Raw genomic sequence first — 19473 nt, 5'->3', positions numbered from 1 at the left:
AATAAACTAAAGAAAAATTCTAAGGAGTAATTTAAGCCTGCTCTTCTTACTTGGGCATACTAAGGTAGAACACAGTGTTCACTCCACAGGCTAGAATCTCTAATAATCTCCTGGAGAGGCAACACTACCTTGCCAGCCTTAGCCAGCAAGACAGAGAATAGCTGAACAGCAGCATTTCATGGATAAGGATGTGTTGTATTTCATTAGTTGATAAAGTGATTCCAAAAGGAGTAATACCACAGGGTGTTTAAAAAAAAAAAGATTGCAAAATTCATTCCTTAGCAATATCAGTAAGCTTATTCCAGATACCATCAGGTCTGGAGTCACCTTCTGTTGTATATATGCCATGAAGGCTGCACATTTCATGGATGTAGTGAGTGGCCCATTGCGTCAGCGTCAGTAAACAAAATGCAACTCTCTCCACCCAAAGAAAATTAAGAGGGAAATATAGCGAATGGGAGAGAAGCAGCTTGACAGAGAATAAAGATGCTATAGTGTCCATTGAGGGAAGAAACCAAGAATATATGAATTGCCTGCTCTTTATGCCAAGCCTAATGGTTGTCAAATTGCAACATTTAAGAAATACTTGAAAATAAAAGTTAAACAAAACAAGCTCCTTTTCCAACCCACCCAGCTTAACTCTCCCTTCCCCACAAAGCAGACAAGTTGATGAATTATATCCCTTTCACCGAACTTAGTATTTATGCCTCAAAAATATTCAGCTGAAATAGTCACACACTCAGAACAGCTATTCCAAGAAATCATTGTCTTGGGCAAAACATGCCATGCATATTCCGCCATCCAGTAACAGAAGCTGCTGTTGAACTTGTGTTAATTCCCATACGCTGGGTTCTTGAAATAACTTTTCCCCCCAAGCCTACTTCCTTTAGGAATTGCCTGTTATATAAATGCAAGGTGCTAAAGTACAGGAAGAGGCCTGCAGGCTCTAGTGCCTCTCCAGATTATGTGTTTTCAAATACACGCGAGGGCAACAGGAGGACTCATACTAGGGCAGCCAGCTTGCAAGGAATTTAAACAGGAGTATTTTGATCAGGCAAGTAAAATCAGTGAAACAATTCAAACCTGTGTTATATCTGCCCCTACCTTCTGTCAACAGAATCTTACACACGCACGCCACCAGACCATTGAGAGAAGTGAAGCTTCTCTAAATACTGTCATGCTTGGTGTACTGTAAATGAGTTTAAACAGAATATCTTTAAAGAAAACGTAATGAATCTGTAAGAGGATAAAAGACATCCATCCCTATGCAAGAGCCTCTTAATATTAGGGAGACAGAGCGTAAAACTTGCCTTGTTATTTTTCCAGTGGCTCTTGGGCTGTACCAGAAAATTTTAGCTGTTTCTGGATCAGTGAGTTCTCTCTCCTTGTGGAATTCCCTGACAACTGATTCTAAGAGGGCTTATATAAGCCTCTGCTCACATTTATGTGAAAGTAACATATACTCTTCTGGTGCTGGAGAAACATACTGTCCTCAGCCCAAAATACTATTTACATTCTTCTAGGATCCCACTGGCATACTCACAGACCCCGGGGTACATGAGAAGCAAGGCAGGACGTTGCACTTGTTCTTGGACAGGTATCCACCTGCCTTCCTCATAGGGATGCAAGGAATACAATCAGACTATCTTACTTAAAAACATTCATAGAAAATTGAATAACCTTCATTGCTGATATCTCCAATATTAAAGCATCATTGTGCCTGCTTTGCAGATTGCATAACTCCATTAAGAGTCTTTGGCATTTGGTTAAACAGCTTCAATCCTGAATGGTTTGCTTTCATATCTACACGTGTTGCTAGGGGTATTGTATTCTACAAGGCATAAACTATTGATAATCTCAGTTCTATATGCTGGTAGTGAGTCAAGTACTAGGATTATTAGACTTTTAGCCCTTGATATTCTTGGCAAATATGGAAATATATAAATAGTACGCTTAAGATTCAAGTCTGATGTAGTAAACCCTTTTTAACTTCCACAGTGAATAATGGAGCTATTTTCCTCACCAGAGACTTATACTATTGAGAGTACCAATGAACATTGCCTAGCAGTAGAAGGCCCTCCTGAGAAGGCCACACTGCAGTCTGGCTCAAACTATTAATACAAATATTTCTTAATGTTCCTGGCTATGTATCTTCATATCTGCCAAGTGGCAAATAAGGACACAAAAGAGGAGAAACTTGCACATCCAACTGAGATGTAAGAAGGTGAAATTTGATATCCCCCCCTCCAACTTTTCAGTCATTGAGGATTATCAAATATGGCTCACAGATACAGGTTAATACAATCTGTCAATCATATTTTTGCAGAAGTAATATGTACACAATTATGTTGCAAAATATTGATTTAAGAATGTAACAAAGCTGAAGTGATAAATTTAACCCCTCCACCCACCCACCCTTCACATATTTTTTTTTTAAAAATAGGAAAAATAAGACTCTTGTTCTTAACTTCTCTATCAAAGCTTCCCAGATGCATCATCCTAGGCTGTTGTATGTGCTGAAAACTCTTTTTGGAATTAAATCCACCCAATTCCACACCACCTTCCAGTGGCTTCCTGAATGTAAGGACACGTTCTACTATGATCTAAACCCTCCATCTCATTCAGCCTTTCAGCAAACCTGCATTAGGTCATAATTATTAGGTCATTTTGCACATAAGCAAGCAAGTTCATGAACCACCAGAATGACAAATGCACCAGAGGGAGATACTCCAAAAATGAAGGCTTACTAACAGTAATTGTGATGCTGCCTAAGATCATATAGTTAACTTGAACACAGATGACATTTAGCCTGCATAACAGCCTGCAGATGGGTAATTAAGTGATGACCCTGCATGGATGAGCCAGCTCTTGATACAGGAACGTGTGTGCTGTCCAGACTACTAGCCATTGGTAATAAATATGTAAATTTGGGGAACATGAGCCTTAAGAGAGATTTCATCTAGATAGTTGGTACAGCACAAGACATACCACTACATAGGAAGTTCCCTCTTGCTTGTTCAGTTCTTAGCTTCTCTGTTGAGAAAACCACCTAGATGGACTGCAGTGATGTTCACAGATATTTAAAGGTGCACTAGAACACTGCTGGAGGGCTGAAGCACAAACACACACACAGAAGACAATCCAAGACGACTCATCTACCAGCAGCTGTCAACATTGCTTTCCTTTCTCATCTGGGATAAACTAAAACAGCTGTGCTTATGACCTAGCCAACTGAGGCCAGATAGAGCAATGTATGATCAGAAGCTCCAAGACACATGTAAGAAAAGTAGATGTAAGCAATATGCATTCTATGAACAATGCTTCTAGAAGTTTAGTGCTACATAGCTGCTTAGCCTAGTATACATTCTATTGTTCTGCTTAAAATAGTCTGTGTTTCTACATGTATGTAGCTGGGGGAGGCATAAATATAAAATCTTCACTGTGTACATGTGGCTTTCTTTTGTCAATACCTACACCTTCAGCAGCATTTTCCTGAATGTTCCTGTTAACATCACTGTGGAAATAAAGGTATTTGAACAATGAGCCAATCTAATCGACTGGATGGAGCCTCTACCTTGGGAAATGTCAAATTCCAGTTTAGCCACAGATTCACTAAGCATCTTGGGATATCTCCCTCTCGGATTCAATTGCTCATCTGTAAAGCACAAACCCAAGGACCTATTTGCTAGGACTTTCATGACGAAGAATAGAATAATTATTGTATGGGATATTACACAATTAAAAGTGCTGAACAGTACAAATGAAAGTGATACAAAGCCATAGAAATCTGTTTGTTTTTTACTTAATGTATACAATGAGTTATAAGAAAAGTTTCCTGTATCCCAAGAGTAAATTCTTGCAGTGCAAGAAAAAAGAATAGTCAACAACAGGGTATTATTTTAAACAATTACTTCATCATCCCAGATTTCTTTCCATTGGACACCAACAGTGGAGTCATTCACATGCCTCTAAGGCCAAAATCAGAAATGCATTTTCAAACACAAATTATCACTCGGAATCTCCCCCGACTTCAGTTAATGCACATTGCCACTATTCACAAGTTATGCTTTCCCCACTTAAATATTACCATACCTGCTCCAGCTACTGTGTGAGAGGGCATTCCTGTACCTGCCAACCCTAGATGCTGGCTCACACTGCTTTGTGTTAGGACATGGATGCAATCTCATAGGTATCTTCTGACCTGGCCCATCCTTAACTGTTCCCTTCTCTGCATTCCAGTGAAATTGACAGGATCAGGGGAAAGCCTTGTCAGATCTTTTAAAGTATTACTGCATGCACATCCATGCCCTTTTGAAGGAAAAAGAGGCCAACTCCTCCTTCAAGCAGCAGTAGCAATTGGGAAAAGGATGGATGAGGTTTTCCCAGTGTTGGTGAAACTGACAGGGCTTCTCCACCCAACACTTCTGGATAGGAAAAATTAAAAGTGTGAAGAAACGCTATTCACAAACACTATGGAAAATGGCTGGTGGAGGACTAAAAATGTACTTCAGATAGAACATATCTCTTCACAGGTGACACAAAAATAGAGGAAGATTGAAATTCAGGCGTAAATCTGCCTTCCTACCTGGATATCTATCAATTTAAAAACTTGATCATGCATTTAAAACAGCATTTCTGTCTTTCAGACATGTACATTGTCTGCAGGAGAGAGGCTCTGAAGTGATTTCTAGTGTGAAATCCGTCCAAGTTCACAAGCCATTTCTTTCCCCCTTAAGGAGAGCAGATCACTGCCCTACTCCTAGAGGAAATATTTCCTGAGAAAGGAGCAAGACCTCACAAACAGCTTTGGTAAAGAAAAAAAAGTGATGGTGATTGATACTCAAAAGATTATGGAGTCCCCCTTATTTGTAGTTTCTCCTGTTAACAGATAGAGTCCTGACTACTTTACTCATTCACTCACTGTATACCAGGACAGGAGACAGATTCTTTGATGCAGCACAATCTCAAATATGGAAGTTTTTTGAAATACTTTCTTTTTGGCAAGAATTTTCAATTCCTTACATCTACTGCCATACATTTATGATCTTCCCACACACACCTCGGTCTTGTCGGCTCTCCATGTCACTGGATTATTCTGGTGGAAGAACTCGAGACAACCCAAACACGTCTTTGCTAATTACACCCCTTCTCTAGCCCAGTGAAAACATAGCCTACTTAAAACTGAACCAATGTGTTTTGAGTCTTTCATATATCCTCAAGGGAAAAGAGTGTCAACTCTGTTTTTCTGCAGTAGTCATGGACGTGCATACTTGTTAGTGGTTGATGCTTCGGTCTTAAGAGAGTCCTTTTTCCAACTTGAACTGGAAGAATGGTTCATTGCATCGCTTCTTCTTGGGGGGGGGTGACAAGGGAGGGGAGGGGTAACGGGGAGACCAGCGATGTCCGAAAAGCAGGTTAGCCGCTGTCACACGCACAGTGGGGACACTAGCAGCGCAATGTGCGTTAGTCAGTGGCTCACCTGCTTCTGGAGGGTTAACCCAGCATAGACAGGCTACGATTCTAGGATGTGAACAGACAGACGCCCCACCCCCACAGATCTGAAACACACAAAAGAGAGATCAACAGCAGAGTCACCGCTATCATTCACGGAGCCCGTATTTTCCCATATCTTATTTCCCAAATTTAGACCAATATCTGAATAAGCCCAGAATGCACCACTTTCAGCACTCTTGATCCATTACAACTTGTGCAACACAGAGGCAGAGTAATGCTTTTAATGGGACATTCAACAAAGTGTATCAGCTCTGGTAGGTTTTTAAAAAAAAAAATATTCAAAGCATTCCCCCTCTTTACTGTGATACTGAAATTATTCCTAGGTCAACTTCTGGTTAGGTTCTACAGCAAAACCTCCCTCTTTCCCTCCTCGGTACGAAACAGCAGCTAATTTGGCAGAAATACCCATGGAGTACCTCCACTAGATCAGTTCAGTGGCGCATTCAGAGACCACCAGCTGTTTCACTGAAGGATGGCAAGAGATGATGCTGTAGGAATACTTGCAATGAGGAAGTACCATCTATATCACCCCTCCCCCTGCTAACTTCAACAGCAAAATTCCCATTGACTTTAATAGAGGTGAGCTGCATCCTCAGCCACCCATATATTTCCTATATTTATACGGACTCCAAGGCATCTTTTTTTCCCTCTGGACGTTTAAGCCCGCACACATTATCACTTCAAAAGCGTAGCGTTTCATGGGCACCTTTTCCACACCCTCCAAAGCCGTTAAAGGCGCAAAAAGCGCCAGCCCTCTCCTTGAAGTTGAAATCGAGTGCCCAGACCTGGCCCACAACACGGCTGCGGTAACTGGAGAACTTTTCCAGTAACAAAAGCGAAACTATGCGCTGCTCTCCCATGGATCGGAAGCGGTTTCATTATGCAACGGAGAAACATTAAAAGAAAAAAAAAGCTGAATGGGAGTTCGGGGCTCCTCTCCCGAGGGGGCAACTGAGGGCTGCCACTGACCTCGCACGAACTCCCTTCTGCTCCTCGGCGAGCATTGGCACGGGGGGGGGGGGGCGGACACGCGACTTTCAAGCGAAGTTCTTCCCTCGCCACGGACGCGCCGTGCTGGAAATCCGGCTCGCTCGCGCCGGTCTCTTTTCCAAACCGGCATCGCGCCCTCGGCGAAGGCAGAGCGGGACCCGGGAGGCGTCCCGACGCGCCCCCCCTGCCTCCTTCTCCAGGGATGACCCGACTTACCTGAACTTTGGCGGCGCTGGGCAGGCGCTGCCGCCCGCGACGTCTCGGGCACCACCGTCCTCCCTCTGCCTCCACCGGGCACCGCGGCGAGCTTCCGGAGCGGCCGCCCGCGGCGAGCGCGTCCCGCGGGCCGGGCCCCCTCCAGCCGCAGCCCCTCCGCGTCCTCCGCGCGCCGCGCCGCCCATGCCGCGGCCGCCGCGCAACCTGCCTTCGCTCTCGCCTCCCCCCCACCATGCAAATCGGGGCTTGTGACGCGCCGCTACGCCCCTCCAATGGGAGCTGCGCCCGGCTGCCCGGGAGCCACGCCCCCGCCGCGCTCGCCAATCAGCGGGAACCCCCTCCTCGCGGAAGACCAGGCAGCGCCCTCCTCTCCCTTCCCCGGGAGTTACAGCGCGGGGTGCGGCGCGTTCGGTTCTGCACGTCCTTACTTTAGGGAGGAACCATCTGTACTTGCCCAAGCGTCCGCGCCGCTCCCCCTCCTTCCCGCAATGGTTGCCGCCAGCCCGGCTCCTTCCCAGGGACGCGGCTGTTGGCGGGGAGCGTCCGCGCCAGGGCGAGCCTCGGGGCGATGTCCGTCGCCGTCGACTTGCGTGGCCTCCTCCTTCTTTTCCTTTCCCCGGGGCGCTCGGTGGTACAGCCCAGCTTGGGCTTTGCCATGAGGACAGTGTCAGGGCGCACGTAGCAAGCGCAGAAGCAACAGCAGGACGGGTCCCAGGCGGCGCGCGGGGCCGGCAGGGCGGGCGTGCGCCGCTAGATGTCCCCGCGCGGCCGCCGGTGCAGCTGCTGTTTGCAGCTGGCGCGCGCTGGCTGTCCTCAAAAGCTCTTTGAGCCCCGACGCGGCAGCGGCCTGCCCAGCGCTCCCCCGCCCCAGCAAGGGAGTGGCGGCGGCGGCGGCGGCGGCAGCAGCAGCAGCAGCGGCGCGAGGGATCCCGCCCTGCTCTTTTACCTCATTTGCCTCTGGGTGGGTATCTGTGCCTGCGCGCGTGCACGTGCGTGTGTGCGTGCAAAAGGCTCAGGGGATCTGGTTATCTTTAGCACTGGAACAGTACATTCAAAGACTGTGCGGCAAACGCTGCAAAACTTGCATGCTGCCTGGGATGGTGCACATCGGAGGCACCTGTGCCCCTGAGCCTCGTGCCCACGGGTTGGTCGCCTCCTGGTCCGTTGATTGCATGAGGCCTTCCAGACAGGGGCTTCGCTTTCTTTAAAATAACAATTCCAGAAGTGTATAGGTGAACCGTCACAGGGGAGGTGCGCTTGAAAATGTCAAAGAAAAGTGCTGCATAAAGCAAAACCTCATGATTTTTTGCTGTCTCGGGGTCGCCATCCACTGCAGGAATTTTAGTGAGATTCTTGGCAGGAATTCTCAGGGTCTAAAAATGGGCATTTAGTTTCATATGCAGTTAAGGTCTGTTTGCCACTTAGTTCGTGCATTTGGGCAAAAAGTCACATAATAGACGTTTCAGGTAACCTTCGCATCTAAACTATCTTTTGAATAATCATTCCACCTCCCCCCACCCCGCACCATTACACTCCAGAAATTGTACCCAGAACTGGACCCAGCAGATTAGTTGTGTTTCTCCCATGTGGTTCATAGCACTGAACACACCATCTATCCTATGTATCAAACATGAGTGAATGGATGCATATGGGGAGAGGTTAAAGCACAGGAATTACAACTGGTACACCGTAGCAACCCTTCCAAGCAATTTGTGAAATCTCTTACCCATGTATCTCTCCTCCCTCCCACCCACCCCTAGCAATCTTTACCATTCTATGATGAGATTTCTAGAATTGGGATCAACTGAAATCTAGTGCGTTAGCATGGTATCGACTGTCTGTGGAAATGCAAAACCCTTGGGAGGAGTGTGGCAAATGCCTGCAGCACTCCCTCTCCCTGCTCAGCCTCAAATGAACAGTGTGGCGAGTGCGTTACATAAGAGGAGGGTCTCAGCCCATCGTTGTGACAGCAGCGGCTGCTACGTTCCACAGGACAGGACACCTGGCAGGAAGATTTCAGTCCAAAAGACCAATGATGTGTAAGGGATTTGTGTTCAACATATACAAGCATGGTGTGGAATGGCTGCAGGCTACTGGCCCACACCTCAATTCATAGGAATTGAAGGGGGTGGCAACAGGGCTGCTGGGGTAAGGGCTGGCACTTCCCCTCCTGCCCCCTTCCCCAGTCAATTGTCGGACCCCTACTTTCAAAATTCTCCCTATGCCATCTCTTCTTCCACCAGTGTCACCCCATCTTGACATGCCCTACCCCTCTTCAGTTCCTTCATGTGTGTTTTCCTCCCACCCCTAAAAGAGCTGGGCCTGCTTGCTAGAGTTCAGCATTGGTGATGCAGTGGGACCTACGTTCCTCTTGGTGAGTAGCCCAAATTAAGTCCTGGGCATCATCTGTCAGTCACCCAGCCTGCCAGGCTGGGTCATATTATTATGCCTGCCCTTCCCTCTCCTCGGTAAACAGCAGTCACTATTGCAGAAGGAGCCCCACGGGCACTTGGCTGGAGGATTTGCAGAGGGGGCAACAGGAAAATAGGGGTCAAGGGTGACCAAGCCTTTCATATAAATAGAATTGCATCCCAGTACATTTGGGGCCCTTTCCCCTGCGATACCTCCTGAGTTGGGCTGAATAAGGGAGATTGCTGAGGCAAGACAAACCGGTGACTTCTCTGTTAGTTCCTGTATGTAAGGGTTATTTTTGGAGCTCTCACCTCTGCCATTGGAAAGGATTTGATACAGACCATTGGGGTTGCCAGGTGGGGGCTGTGCTAACTTTTAAGAGTTGAATGGGAGGTGCAGGTGCAGTTTCTCCTGTCACTGTAGCAACTGTGGTGGGAAACACCTTCTATACAACTGAAAGATGCAGGAGATGCTGGACCTGGCAATTCCCTACATTACTCTCTGACAAGCATCTGTACACAAAAGGAAGGGTGTGCTAGCTCTATTCTGCTATGCATTCTCTGCTAGCTTTGCTCTCTGTCTCTCTGGATTATTTAGCTAATTCCTCACTTGCTCACTGCTTTTTAAGCTGTATATTTGCCCCTCTGAGCCAGTCAATCAGCGGCATTTAACATACACCCTTTCCTCTCTTTACCAGCGCATCCCCTTTACATGCTGTATGCTTGAGTGATTGCCGTACATGCTGCCAAACAAATCTAGATTTTGCTGCCAAAGAAAGTGAAGTTCTGCCATCAGGATAAATGATACACATTTATCCTGCTTCCAAGAGGAAGTGTTTCAAAGAGGATTTATTTAATTTTTAGCAAACACTAGTGTCAAGAGCCTTGGCAGAAAAAAAAAAGTTGACAACCCCAGATGTTCACCCCATTTCCACTTTAGAACCTGTTGGGCAGGAATTTCCACAACTTCCCTGGGACTCATATTCCATGTTGCCCACCTAGTGTTACTGTTAATACACGTTATCCCGTCCCACACCCTGATATCCCATCTAAATATGCTTTGTAAACTTTCAAGCTGCTGTTGTTCCTGTCCCATAGCAGCACTAGTAAACGGCTGCTTTCCCTTTCTTTTATGGCGTCTTACTTGTAAATCTTCCTCCACGTGGTACTTGTACTGGAATAAAAATCACCAATGGGTCTTGGAAACATGACAAGGAGGCTACTGTCTAAAATAGGCAGAAAATATTACAAGTCTACTCAGGGGTAGCGTTTTAGGGGGCTACTAGTAAAACAAATAATATACACAGTCCATCACTTGTACGACACAGCATGCACTTACCCCCTTTGCAAAAGTGTGGTAAGCTTATTGGTTAATCCAGTGCTGCTGGCATACATGCCGAGTAATACCACTGAAGTCATGGAATTACAGTGTTTAAAACCACTGTAAATGAAATTAGACTCAGGCTAATTGTCCTTTGCAGGGATTTTACAGTAACTAAGCCCAAAAGACTTGGATCCCTTGGCATGCATCAAGAGAGATGAATACATACACAGAAGGTCTTCCATTGCATACCAGTAAAGAAGAGACATAGGTTTTGTCCAAGGGGAATGGGTAAACATATTTCAACTGGCCACTGTAGCTGTGCTTAACTGCAGTGTGATGTGCAGATATTAGCAAGTGATAATGTTTATGCTGTGAAATATTTTTGCTGGGGGGTTTTGTGGAGCAAGCTCCTGCTGAAGGCACAAAAGTAGGCCATGCTGTTTCTTTCCCAGACAGCTGGCAACCTTATCTGTGTTTGCCCTCACTGGCCTATGACTATTAGTTGATATTTATCTATTTATTTTATTACATTTAAATCCTGCCTTTTTTCCTCCTTAAGGAACCCAAGGGAATGTACATAATCGTCCTCTCCACTTATCCTCACAACAACAACAACCCTGTGAGGTATTTATTTATTTATTTATTTATTTGTTGCATTTATATCCCGCCTTTTTTCCTCTTGCAAGGAACCCAAGGCGGCTTACATTATCCTCCTCCTCTCCGTTCAACAACAACAACCCTGTGAGGTAGTTTGGGCTGAAAGTCAGTGACTGGCCCAAAGTCACCCAGTGAGCTTCCATGGCTGAGTGGGGACTAGAACCCGGATCTCCCAACTCCCGGTCCAGCACTCTAACCATTACATCACCACACTAGCTCAACTTGTTCCCACACTGTTGATATGGTAACAGAGCCTCACTACTGTCCTGAACCAACAGCTAGAGAGGGATATGGCAGCACGCGCTAGTGTGGAGTCAACTTGATACAGTTGTGTCAAACAGTATCTTGGCAGTGGAACAGACATCGCTGGATCAAATCCTCCCTCCCCCTGCAGACCCCCAGGTGCCCGCCCAAATCTACTCTGGAGGGTTAAGAGATCCTCCGAAGCAGATTTGCGGGGTGCGCTACAGGAGGGAAAGGGAAAGTCCTGTTGCACACACGTAAGTGTTGTCACATAATATTGAATGTAGCTCATAGAAATCATTGAGGACTTACTTGCAATTACGTAGATCTAGACCTGCCATGTTTTTAGCTTTAATTGATGGAGAAGTCGGCTGCCTGTGGGGAAAAGAAAGAGGAGCATCCTGAAAATGAGGGGGGGAGAGAGAACAGCACCCAGTGCATTCTGCTTGAGAAAAAAAGCTGTTTTTGTCCCTGGACCATGGAGAAACATTTTCTCTTAAAACCAAAGGTTCACAAAACATTTTATGTTGACCTCTTCTTAAAGGCAATAAGCATCCTGGTCTCCCCCCATTAGGCAACAGTAGTACAATACTGAAGATTATGGGTTATATATAAAAGATGCAGTGCTGGCAATGCTATTCAGTAAAGTCATAGCTGTTTGCCCTGTTCACATTCAGTCTGCCCCACAGCTTGGTCAGGATGAAATGAGAATAAATTGGACGTACAAAGCTGCTTTACATTCAGTTGGATCATTGGCTCATCTAGCCTAAAACAGTCTACCTTGATTGGCCACAGCTCTCCAAGATCACAAGGCAGCAGGTTGGACTGGTGGAAATCCAAGACTAAAACTGGGATGTGCATCAACAGGTAACTACAGAGAAAGCAGAAATTAGGTGAATTTTTCATTCACCACAATGTTTCACAGACTCTGGCTAGTTTATACAAAATCTCAGAACCCTCCAGATCCCACTTTGATATTTTAGTTTCTTCAAAAGAACATCTTTCCTATCTAGCCCCTTTGCATAATCCATATTATTTGTCATGTTTATAGCCCATCCCAGTTTTCAAGATGATTTACAGTGGGGTTTTTCCTCATTTACTCACACAATGACCCACAGGTAGGTTAAAGGTTTACAGATAGCAAACTTGCACAAGACCACGTAAAGAGCTTTGTGGCTGAGCAAGGATTGGACCTCGGAAGTATGGAAGCCTAAGAAAGCAATGATAGGTTTCTACTTTTGAATTCTTTGCATTTCAGGCAGATCTAATATGGAGATCAGTATTACAATTTCAACTGGTGAAGCCTTTATTTGCCTTTATGTGACTCACAGAAAAACTTTACAGCCCAGAAATAAAAACAAATGCTCCATGACTGAGTTTACGTGGGAAATGTGTCTGTAGTTCTAATTATCCCAGTGTTTAGCTGTGCGTGACATACGCTGGGGAGCATATCAGAGTTTGGAGTAGATTCAGATCCTCTGACTGAAGACAATGGAGTGGGTTTTAGTCAAAGCCAAAGTATATTTTACAGTCCAGGATTACAAGATATCAATGGCTGTAATTCCAGTAAATAAATTTCCACAATTCTCAGTACAAGGTGGAAATACAATCATTGATAGAATATAATATTTAATTGTTTTACAGTACAATCTATACACATCTACTCAGAAGTAAGCCCCATTGAGTTGAATGGGATTTACCCCCAGGTAATTGGGTATAGGATCATAGCCTTAGCTAAAAACACACACAACATGGCTGGCTGGGCATTGCAGGACTTTTCCTGTCTAAGCATCCATAGGATTGTCTCCTAAATTAATTTTATCCAAGCCATGACTTCAGCTCCGTTCCAAAATACTTTATTTGAAAGGTGAGTCCTTTGGATTTCAACCCTTACAGCAGAGGTAGACAAGCTGGTGCCCTCCAGATGTTTTGGACTATAACTTCTACCATCCCCAGCCAGCATGGCCAAGGGTCAGGGATGATCAGAGTTGTAATGCAGAACATCTGGGGGGGGGGAGCACTAGGTTGCCTATTGGTGCTTTTAGGATTAGACTGCCAGATAGATATCTTGTGATGCTTTTCATTTGACATGTATATATTTGCCTCTGATATTACTTCAGCTAGTTAGTTTTGAATTTTCTCACTCTCATTTTCAGAAAAATAGCATAAGATACAGACCTTGGTTTAAGACCACATGCCTCAAGAACTTTCTATTCAGATTCCACCTTTATCGCTTACAGCTTTTTTCAGCTGACCTGCCCCTGTGTTTTTAACTGCAGTCTAACAGGCTGACATTTCACTGGTGGAGCTTTCTTATCTCCATGCCAAGAAAAGCTTCATATGCTACCATTCTGCATTTCAAGATGCTATTATAGACACAGGCACAGTTTTAAGAAAAAAGGTGGGGATCCTAGAATGACCACACAGGAATTCTGTAGCAGATAAAGGAATGGTATTCAGGGCTTTTGATCTTCAAGCTGCTTTTGCACTGGGCCCCCTCTTCCTACAATTCCCTGATGAAGTCTTCTCTACCAAAAACAACCTCAAACGGCAACAAATCCTGCTTTGTTTCAAAATGGGAGTGCTTAAAATTGCATCTTGGCAGCCTTTCATGCAAAGTGGGGGCCTTCTTTTTCTCTTAAACATTCAACCTCTTATGAATTATAGTTGGAAAGGCAGTTTCCTCTTTCCTCCTTTTGCTTCTATTCATTCTCAGAGATGCTAGAAAGGGGCCGCTGACACTGGCGTAGTTCATGCCTAGCTGTGTTTGGTATCATCAGGGAAGCACACTCCCTAAGTTTTATGACAACGAACCATCCCGAGGATGGCCATACATGATTTATGAGAGTGTGGATATCAAGGGAGAGAGTTTGCTCTGTATGTTTTCCAGATTTCTTCTGTGCCTGTTTTTAATCTTTGCTTTAAAAAATGAGCTTTTCTTACAAATCACTTATAGGCAATGCAACTTATATAATCAATGTGAAGTCTGATCCTATACATGTTTTCTCAGAAACCCCACTGAATTTAGTGGCACATACTGCCATGTATGTATGTATAGCAGGATTTAGGAACATGTGACTTTCCAGCTGTAGATGGATTTTAACTCCCATCTGCTTCAGCTAGCATAGCCAATGGTGAGGGATGATGAGATCTGCAGTCTGACAACATCTGGAGGGCCACGCAGCCGCCATCCCTGTTGTATAGGATTGCATTACTAACAGGACGCTGGAGAACATGCAATTCTTCAAAGGGCCCACACTACAAGTGATCTGAAGACTGCAGCTTTAATTGCAGGTCAAAATTGTAGCCTTCCCAATACAGGGGTTGGGCAGAAGTTAGATCAGGATATCCCATTAGATCTCTGGTGATTTGCAATAGGGCTGCAAGGGGTTCTGACTCCCTGTTCTTTAACAATAGCAGTAAGAAAAAGGCGGCTCTCTCCACCCTCCCTCCAAATTAGGCTGTTGAAATGGAGAAAGCCAAGAGGAAATGAAAGCCAGTTGTGCATGAAAGGCCTGCAAACTTGATCCTGGTCCTAAACAAATTCCTGGGCTATGTGTTCAGAGATGCCCTGTTCCCTAATTCTAAGTAGAGCTCAATGTAAATAGCCTCTTGAAATTCTCTACCCTATTTGTGGGCAAAGAAGGGGTGGGGGCGGACCATTTCATTGAATTTTTCCAAGGAGAGGAGAAATTCTCCCAACTGTTTCTCACAGGTAGGGCTCACCACCGGCAGGGGTTGTAGCACAGCTTTCTTTTTTCCTAAGGGTTTTGGTGGTGGTGTTTTTTTGTGCAGCCCCTGTAAGAGGCAACTGTACCAACTATGGTGGCAACCTGATCCCCCTTTAATATCCTTCACAATGCCCCATACCGAACATTGCTAACCATGGCTTCTTTTGATCATGCAAACTGGCCCATTCTATATTTGGATTTCCGAAAAGCTTCTGATGTACCTCTCTAAGGACCCTGAGTAAATTGTGTAGCCATGGATTAAGAGAACGGGCCCTCTTATGGTGCTTAAAGAACAAGAGATGGGCAGGTAGAAGTAAACAAGCAGCCACAACCGAGGGAAGGAAGTTTAGAATTTAGGCTGCAACAATCCTGTACATACTTACTTGGAAGTAAGCCTCATTAAACTCAGTGGGACTTCTGAGTAAACATGAATAAGGTTTGATTGTAAGATGACTAATGGGGAACATATTTATTTCCTGTCCTTTCACCAAAATTCACACACAACCCTGCTAGCTATAATAAAGCAGATTAAAGACAGGGTCTTAATTAAAACATAATAGAGAAACAGATCCATTAAAACACAATTTAAAAGGGTTGTAAAACTATGCATGGCCTTGAGCACCATTTTTTGGCAGAAAGGTGGGATATACACTAATTAAATAAATAATAAAGTGGATAGGCTGAGACTTTCCCTCTTATACTACTACAGCTACCCAACGAAACCAATTGACAGGAGATTCAGTCGGACAACAGAAAGCATTTCTTCATGCAACACACAGTTGAATTGTGCCACACAAGATGTAGCAATAGTCCCAGTCGGTCAAATGGTTATGCCACAAAAAGAGTTTAAGGCTGCGATCTTACATACATTTACCAGGAAGTAAGTTCCATTGAACGCAGTGGGGCTGACTTCTGAGTAGACACGTGTAGGACTGCACTGTCAACAAATTCATTTACTCCTTGCATCGGATTCGTTAGTTTACACTCCCCGTTCGAAGAACACAAATGCGCTGCAAATTAGCGATTAGCCTTTGGTTCTTTGCTTCTGTGAGCGCATTTTCCTTTGGCTCTTTGAGTGACTTGGGGCCTTAACAACGCGAGGCTCCCCGCCTGCGGTAGCTGCATAATCCTTATAATCCCGAACTCCCTAGCAAGAGCATAACACTGGCGCGCAGCACCGCCCATCTGTTCCGCGGGGTTCAACGCGCACGGCTCGCTCTCGTTCGACTGCAGGGTCAGGGTGTGGTTTCGTGGGTGGGTAATGCAGAGACCTCTGGTGGTAGAACGAATGTATTGCTGCTTGAGGAAGGAGTACAGAAATTGGTCCCAGAAGAAGGAACTGCAAGATCAAGTTAAACGCTCTGCAAACACCCTTTGGCTTTATTCGGAGGCGTTATATTAGGAGCACAGTCCTATATAACATGGTTATTCAGAAATCTTCCACTTTGTTCAGAAGATTTATTCCCTAGTGTGTATAGGATTGCCGCCTTGATTAAGCCGGATGTGTATATTGCTTTCATTTTCAACGAAGTTAATGCCTGCGCTCTGCTCTAGCGAACCCATTAATTATACTTTTAAAGGGGCTCCACATGAGTGCCCTGCAGTGAGGCAGAAGACAGAGTGTGTTTTTGTAGGGGCTTAGACTTTCTCCCATGACTTACTTCTGCCTATGCTCCCGATAAAATGGTGTCACGTTTAAAATCTCGACGCAGGCTTAAATGATGAGAGCATTAAAAAGAAAACAACAACAACGCAACAACAAATACAATTTGTATTATTTCATACAACAGAGTTGAAAACTCGGTCCTATCCCCATCTTCAGTGAAAACCTTTAACTTAAAAGTTGACTTGCATGCATGTCTATTGCTCCTTTGTTGATGCACTGATGTGAGGAGAGGCAGCTCGGTTCCTGTAGCTTTAAGAGAGAATTTTGCCAGGTGCACCTTTTCTCCCCTGCACGACAAGTTGCACTTGCCAAAACAAAAGCCCTTCTCTGAAACCCTGCTCACACTTGTCCGGGAGCAAGTTCTATTTTAACTCCGTTTCTGAATAAACACACGCAGGATCAGGCTGTTCAAGGTTGTTGTTGTTGTTCAGTCGTATCCGACTCTTCGTGACCCCATGGACCATAGCACGCCAGGCCTTCCTGTCCTGCGCTCTCTCCCGGAGCGTGCTCAAGTTCATATTCATTGCATCCGTGATGCTATCTAGCCATCTCATCCTCTGCAGTCCCCTTCTCCTTTTGCCTTCAGTCTTTCCCAGCATCAGGGTCTTTTCCAGGGAGTTTTCTCTTCGCATTAGGTGGCCAAAATATTGGAGCTTCAGCTTCAGTATCTGTCCTTCCAATGAGCACTCAGGGTTGATTTCCTTTAGGATGGACTGATTTGACCTCCTTGCAGTCCAGCGGACTCGTAAGAGTCTTCTCCAGCACCACAGTTCGAAAGCATCAATTCTTCGGCGCTCAGCCTTCCTTATAGTCCAGCTCTCACAGCCATACATTACTACTGGGAAAACCATAGCTTTGATTAGATGGACCTTTGTCGGCAAGGTGATGTCTCTGCTTCTTACTATGCTGTCTAGGTTGGCCATAGCTTTCCTCCCAAGGAGCAAGCGTCTTTTAATTTCAGGGCTACAGTCACCGTCTGCGGTGATCTTGGAACCCAAGAAAGTAAAATCTGTCACTGCTTCCATTTCTTCCCCTTCCATATGCCAGGAAGTGATGGGGTCAGATGCCATGATCTTCGTTTTTTTAATGTTGAGTTTCAAACCAGCTTTTGCACTCTCCTCTTTCACCCTCAACAAGAGGCTCTTGAGATCCTCTTCGCTTTCTGCCATTAGGGTGGTGTCGTCTGCATATCTGAGGTTGTTGATAATTCTCCCAGCAATCTTAATTCCGACCTTTGATTCATCCAACCCGGCATTTCTCATGATGTACTCTGCATATAAGTTAAATAAGCAGGGTGACAATATGCAGCCTTGTCGTACTCCTTTCGCAATTTTGAACCAATCGGTTGTTCCATGTCTGGTTCTGACTGTTGCTTCTTGACCCTCGTACAGGTTTCTCAGGAGACAGGTAAGGTGGTCTGGTACTCCCATCACTTTAAGAATTTGCCACAGTTTGTTGTGATCCACACAATCAAAGGCTTTAGCATAGTCAATGAAGCAGAAATAGACGTTTTTCTGGAATTCTCTTGCTTTCTCCATGATGCAGCGAATGTTGGCGATTTGATCTCTAGTTCCTCTGCCTCTTCTAAACCCAGCTTGTACTTCCGGTAGTTCTCGGTTCACATACTTCTGAAGCCTAGCTTGTAGGATTTTGAGCATCACCTTGCTGGCATGTGAAATGAGCGCAATGGTGCGGTAGTTTGAACACTCTTTGGCATTGCCCTTCTTTGGAATTGGAATGTAAACTGACCTTTTCCAGTCTTGTGGCCACTGTTGAGTGTTCCAGATTTGTTGGCATATTGAATGCAGCACTTTAACAGCATCATCTTTTAGGATTTTAAATAGCTCGGCTGGAATACTGTCATCTCCGCTAGCTTTGTTGTTAGTAATGCTTCCTAAGGCCCACTTGACTTCACTCTCTAGGATGTCCGGCTCAAGTTCAGTGACAGCACTATCATGGCTATCAGGGACATTCAGATCTTTCCTGTATAGTTCTTCTGTGTATTCTTGCCACCTCTTCTTAATCTCATCTGCTTCTGTTAGGTCCCTGCCTTCTTTGTCCTTTATCATGCCCGTCTTTGCACAAAACGTTCCCTTGAGATCTCCGATTTTCTTGAAGAGATCTCTAGTCTTTCCCATTCTGTTGTTTTCCTCGATTTCTTTGCATTGTTCATTTAAGAAGGCCTTCTTGTCTCTCCTTGCTATTCTCTGGAACTCTGCATTCAGTTGGGTATATCTTCCCCTTTCTCCCTTGCTTTTTGCTTCCCTTCTTTCGTGAGCTACTTGTAAAGCCTCATCAGACAGCCACTTGGCTTTCTTGCACTTCTTTTTCTTTGGGATGGATTTCGTTGCTGCCTCCTGAACAATGTTACGGACCTCCGTCCATAGCTCTGTTCGCCTTCGAACCTGGTCACACCAGAAGCATGTATAAACAAGAGCGCCCCTGAGCGTGTGCAAAGTGCCTTTCCCTTCGCAGCCAGGAGCCGCATCTCTCTTTGTAGACTGAGCATAGCCTCTGGTCCCTGCCCTGGTCAACAGCTGAATTTAGCGGAAGAAGGCCCATAGCACAGCGAGAGAGCGAATGCTTCGCTTGCGGACCTCCCCGTCTCCGGAGTCAGAAGGGCCTCGGGAGATCTCCCTCGCGAGCGGTCGTCAGCCAGAGCAGGCAGCTGTGGGCTGGTTCAACCAGTGGCCTGGCAAAGTCTACAGCAGCTTCGTACAT

General features: G+C 45.2%; 1 protein-coding gene across 1 annotated transcript; it reads right to left on the bottom strand.

Moving 5' to 3' along the window:
- Positions 1–3778: 3778 nt before the first annotated feature.
- LOC146357855 (uncharacterized) lies at positions 3779–19240 on the bottom strand. The gene is made up of 4 exons (XM_084851855.1): positions 19128–19240; positions 16265–16425; positions 6721–7654; positions 3779–5558 (listed from the first exon to the last, which is right to left on the bottom strand). Exons 1-4 carry the CDS (start codon positions 19238–19240, stop codon positions 5513–5515), a joined length of 1254 nt encoding a protein of 417 aa, XP_084707981.1. The 3' UTR covers positions 3779–5512.
- Positions 19241–19473: the final 233 nt, after the last annotated feature.

The sequence above is a fragment of the Heloderma suspectum genome, chromosome 1, assembly GCF_057233095.1.
Source record: "Heloderma suspectum isolate Gila_16-S chromosome 1, 16-S_ref, whole genome shotgun sequence".
NCBI classification, from domain to species: domain Eukaryota; kingdom Metazoa; phylum Chordata; class Lepidosauria; order Squamata; family Helodermatidae; genus Heloderma; species Heloderma suspectum.
The sequence above is the reverse complement of the archived record's forward strand: the minus strand, read 5'-3'. Positions and strand labels throughout refer to the sequence as shown.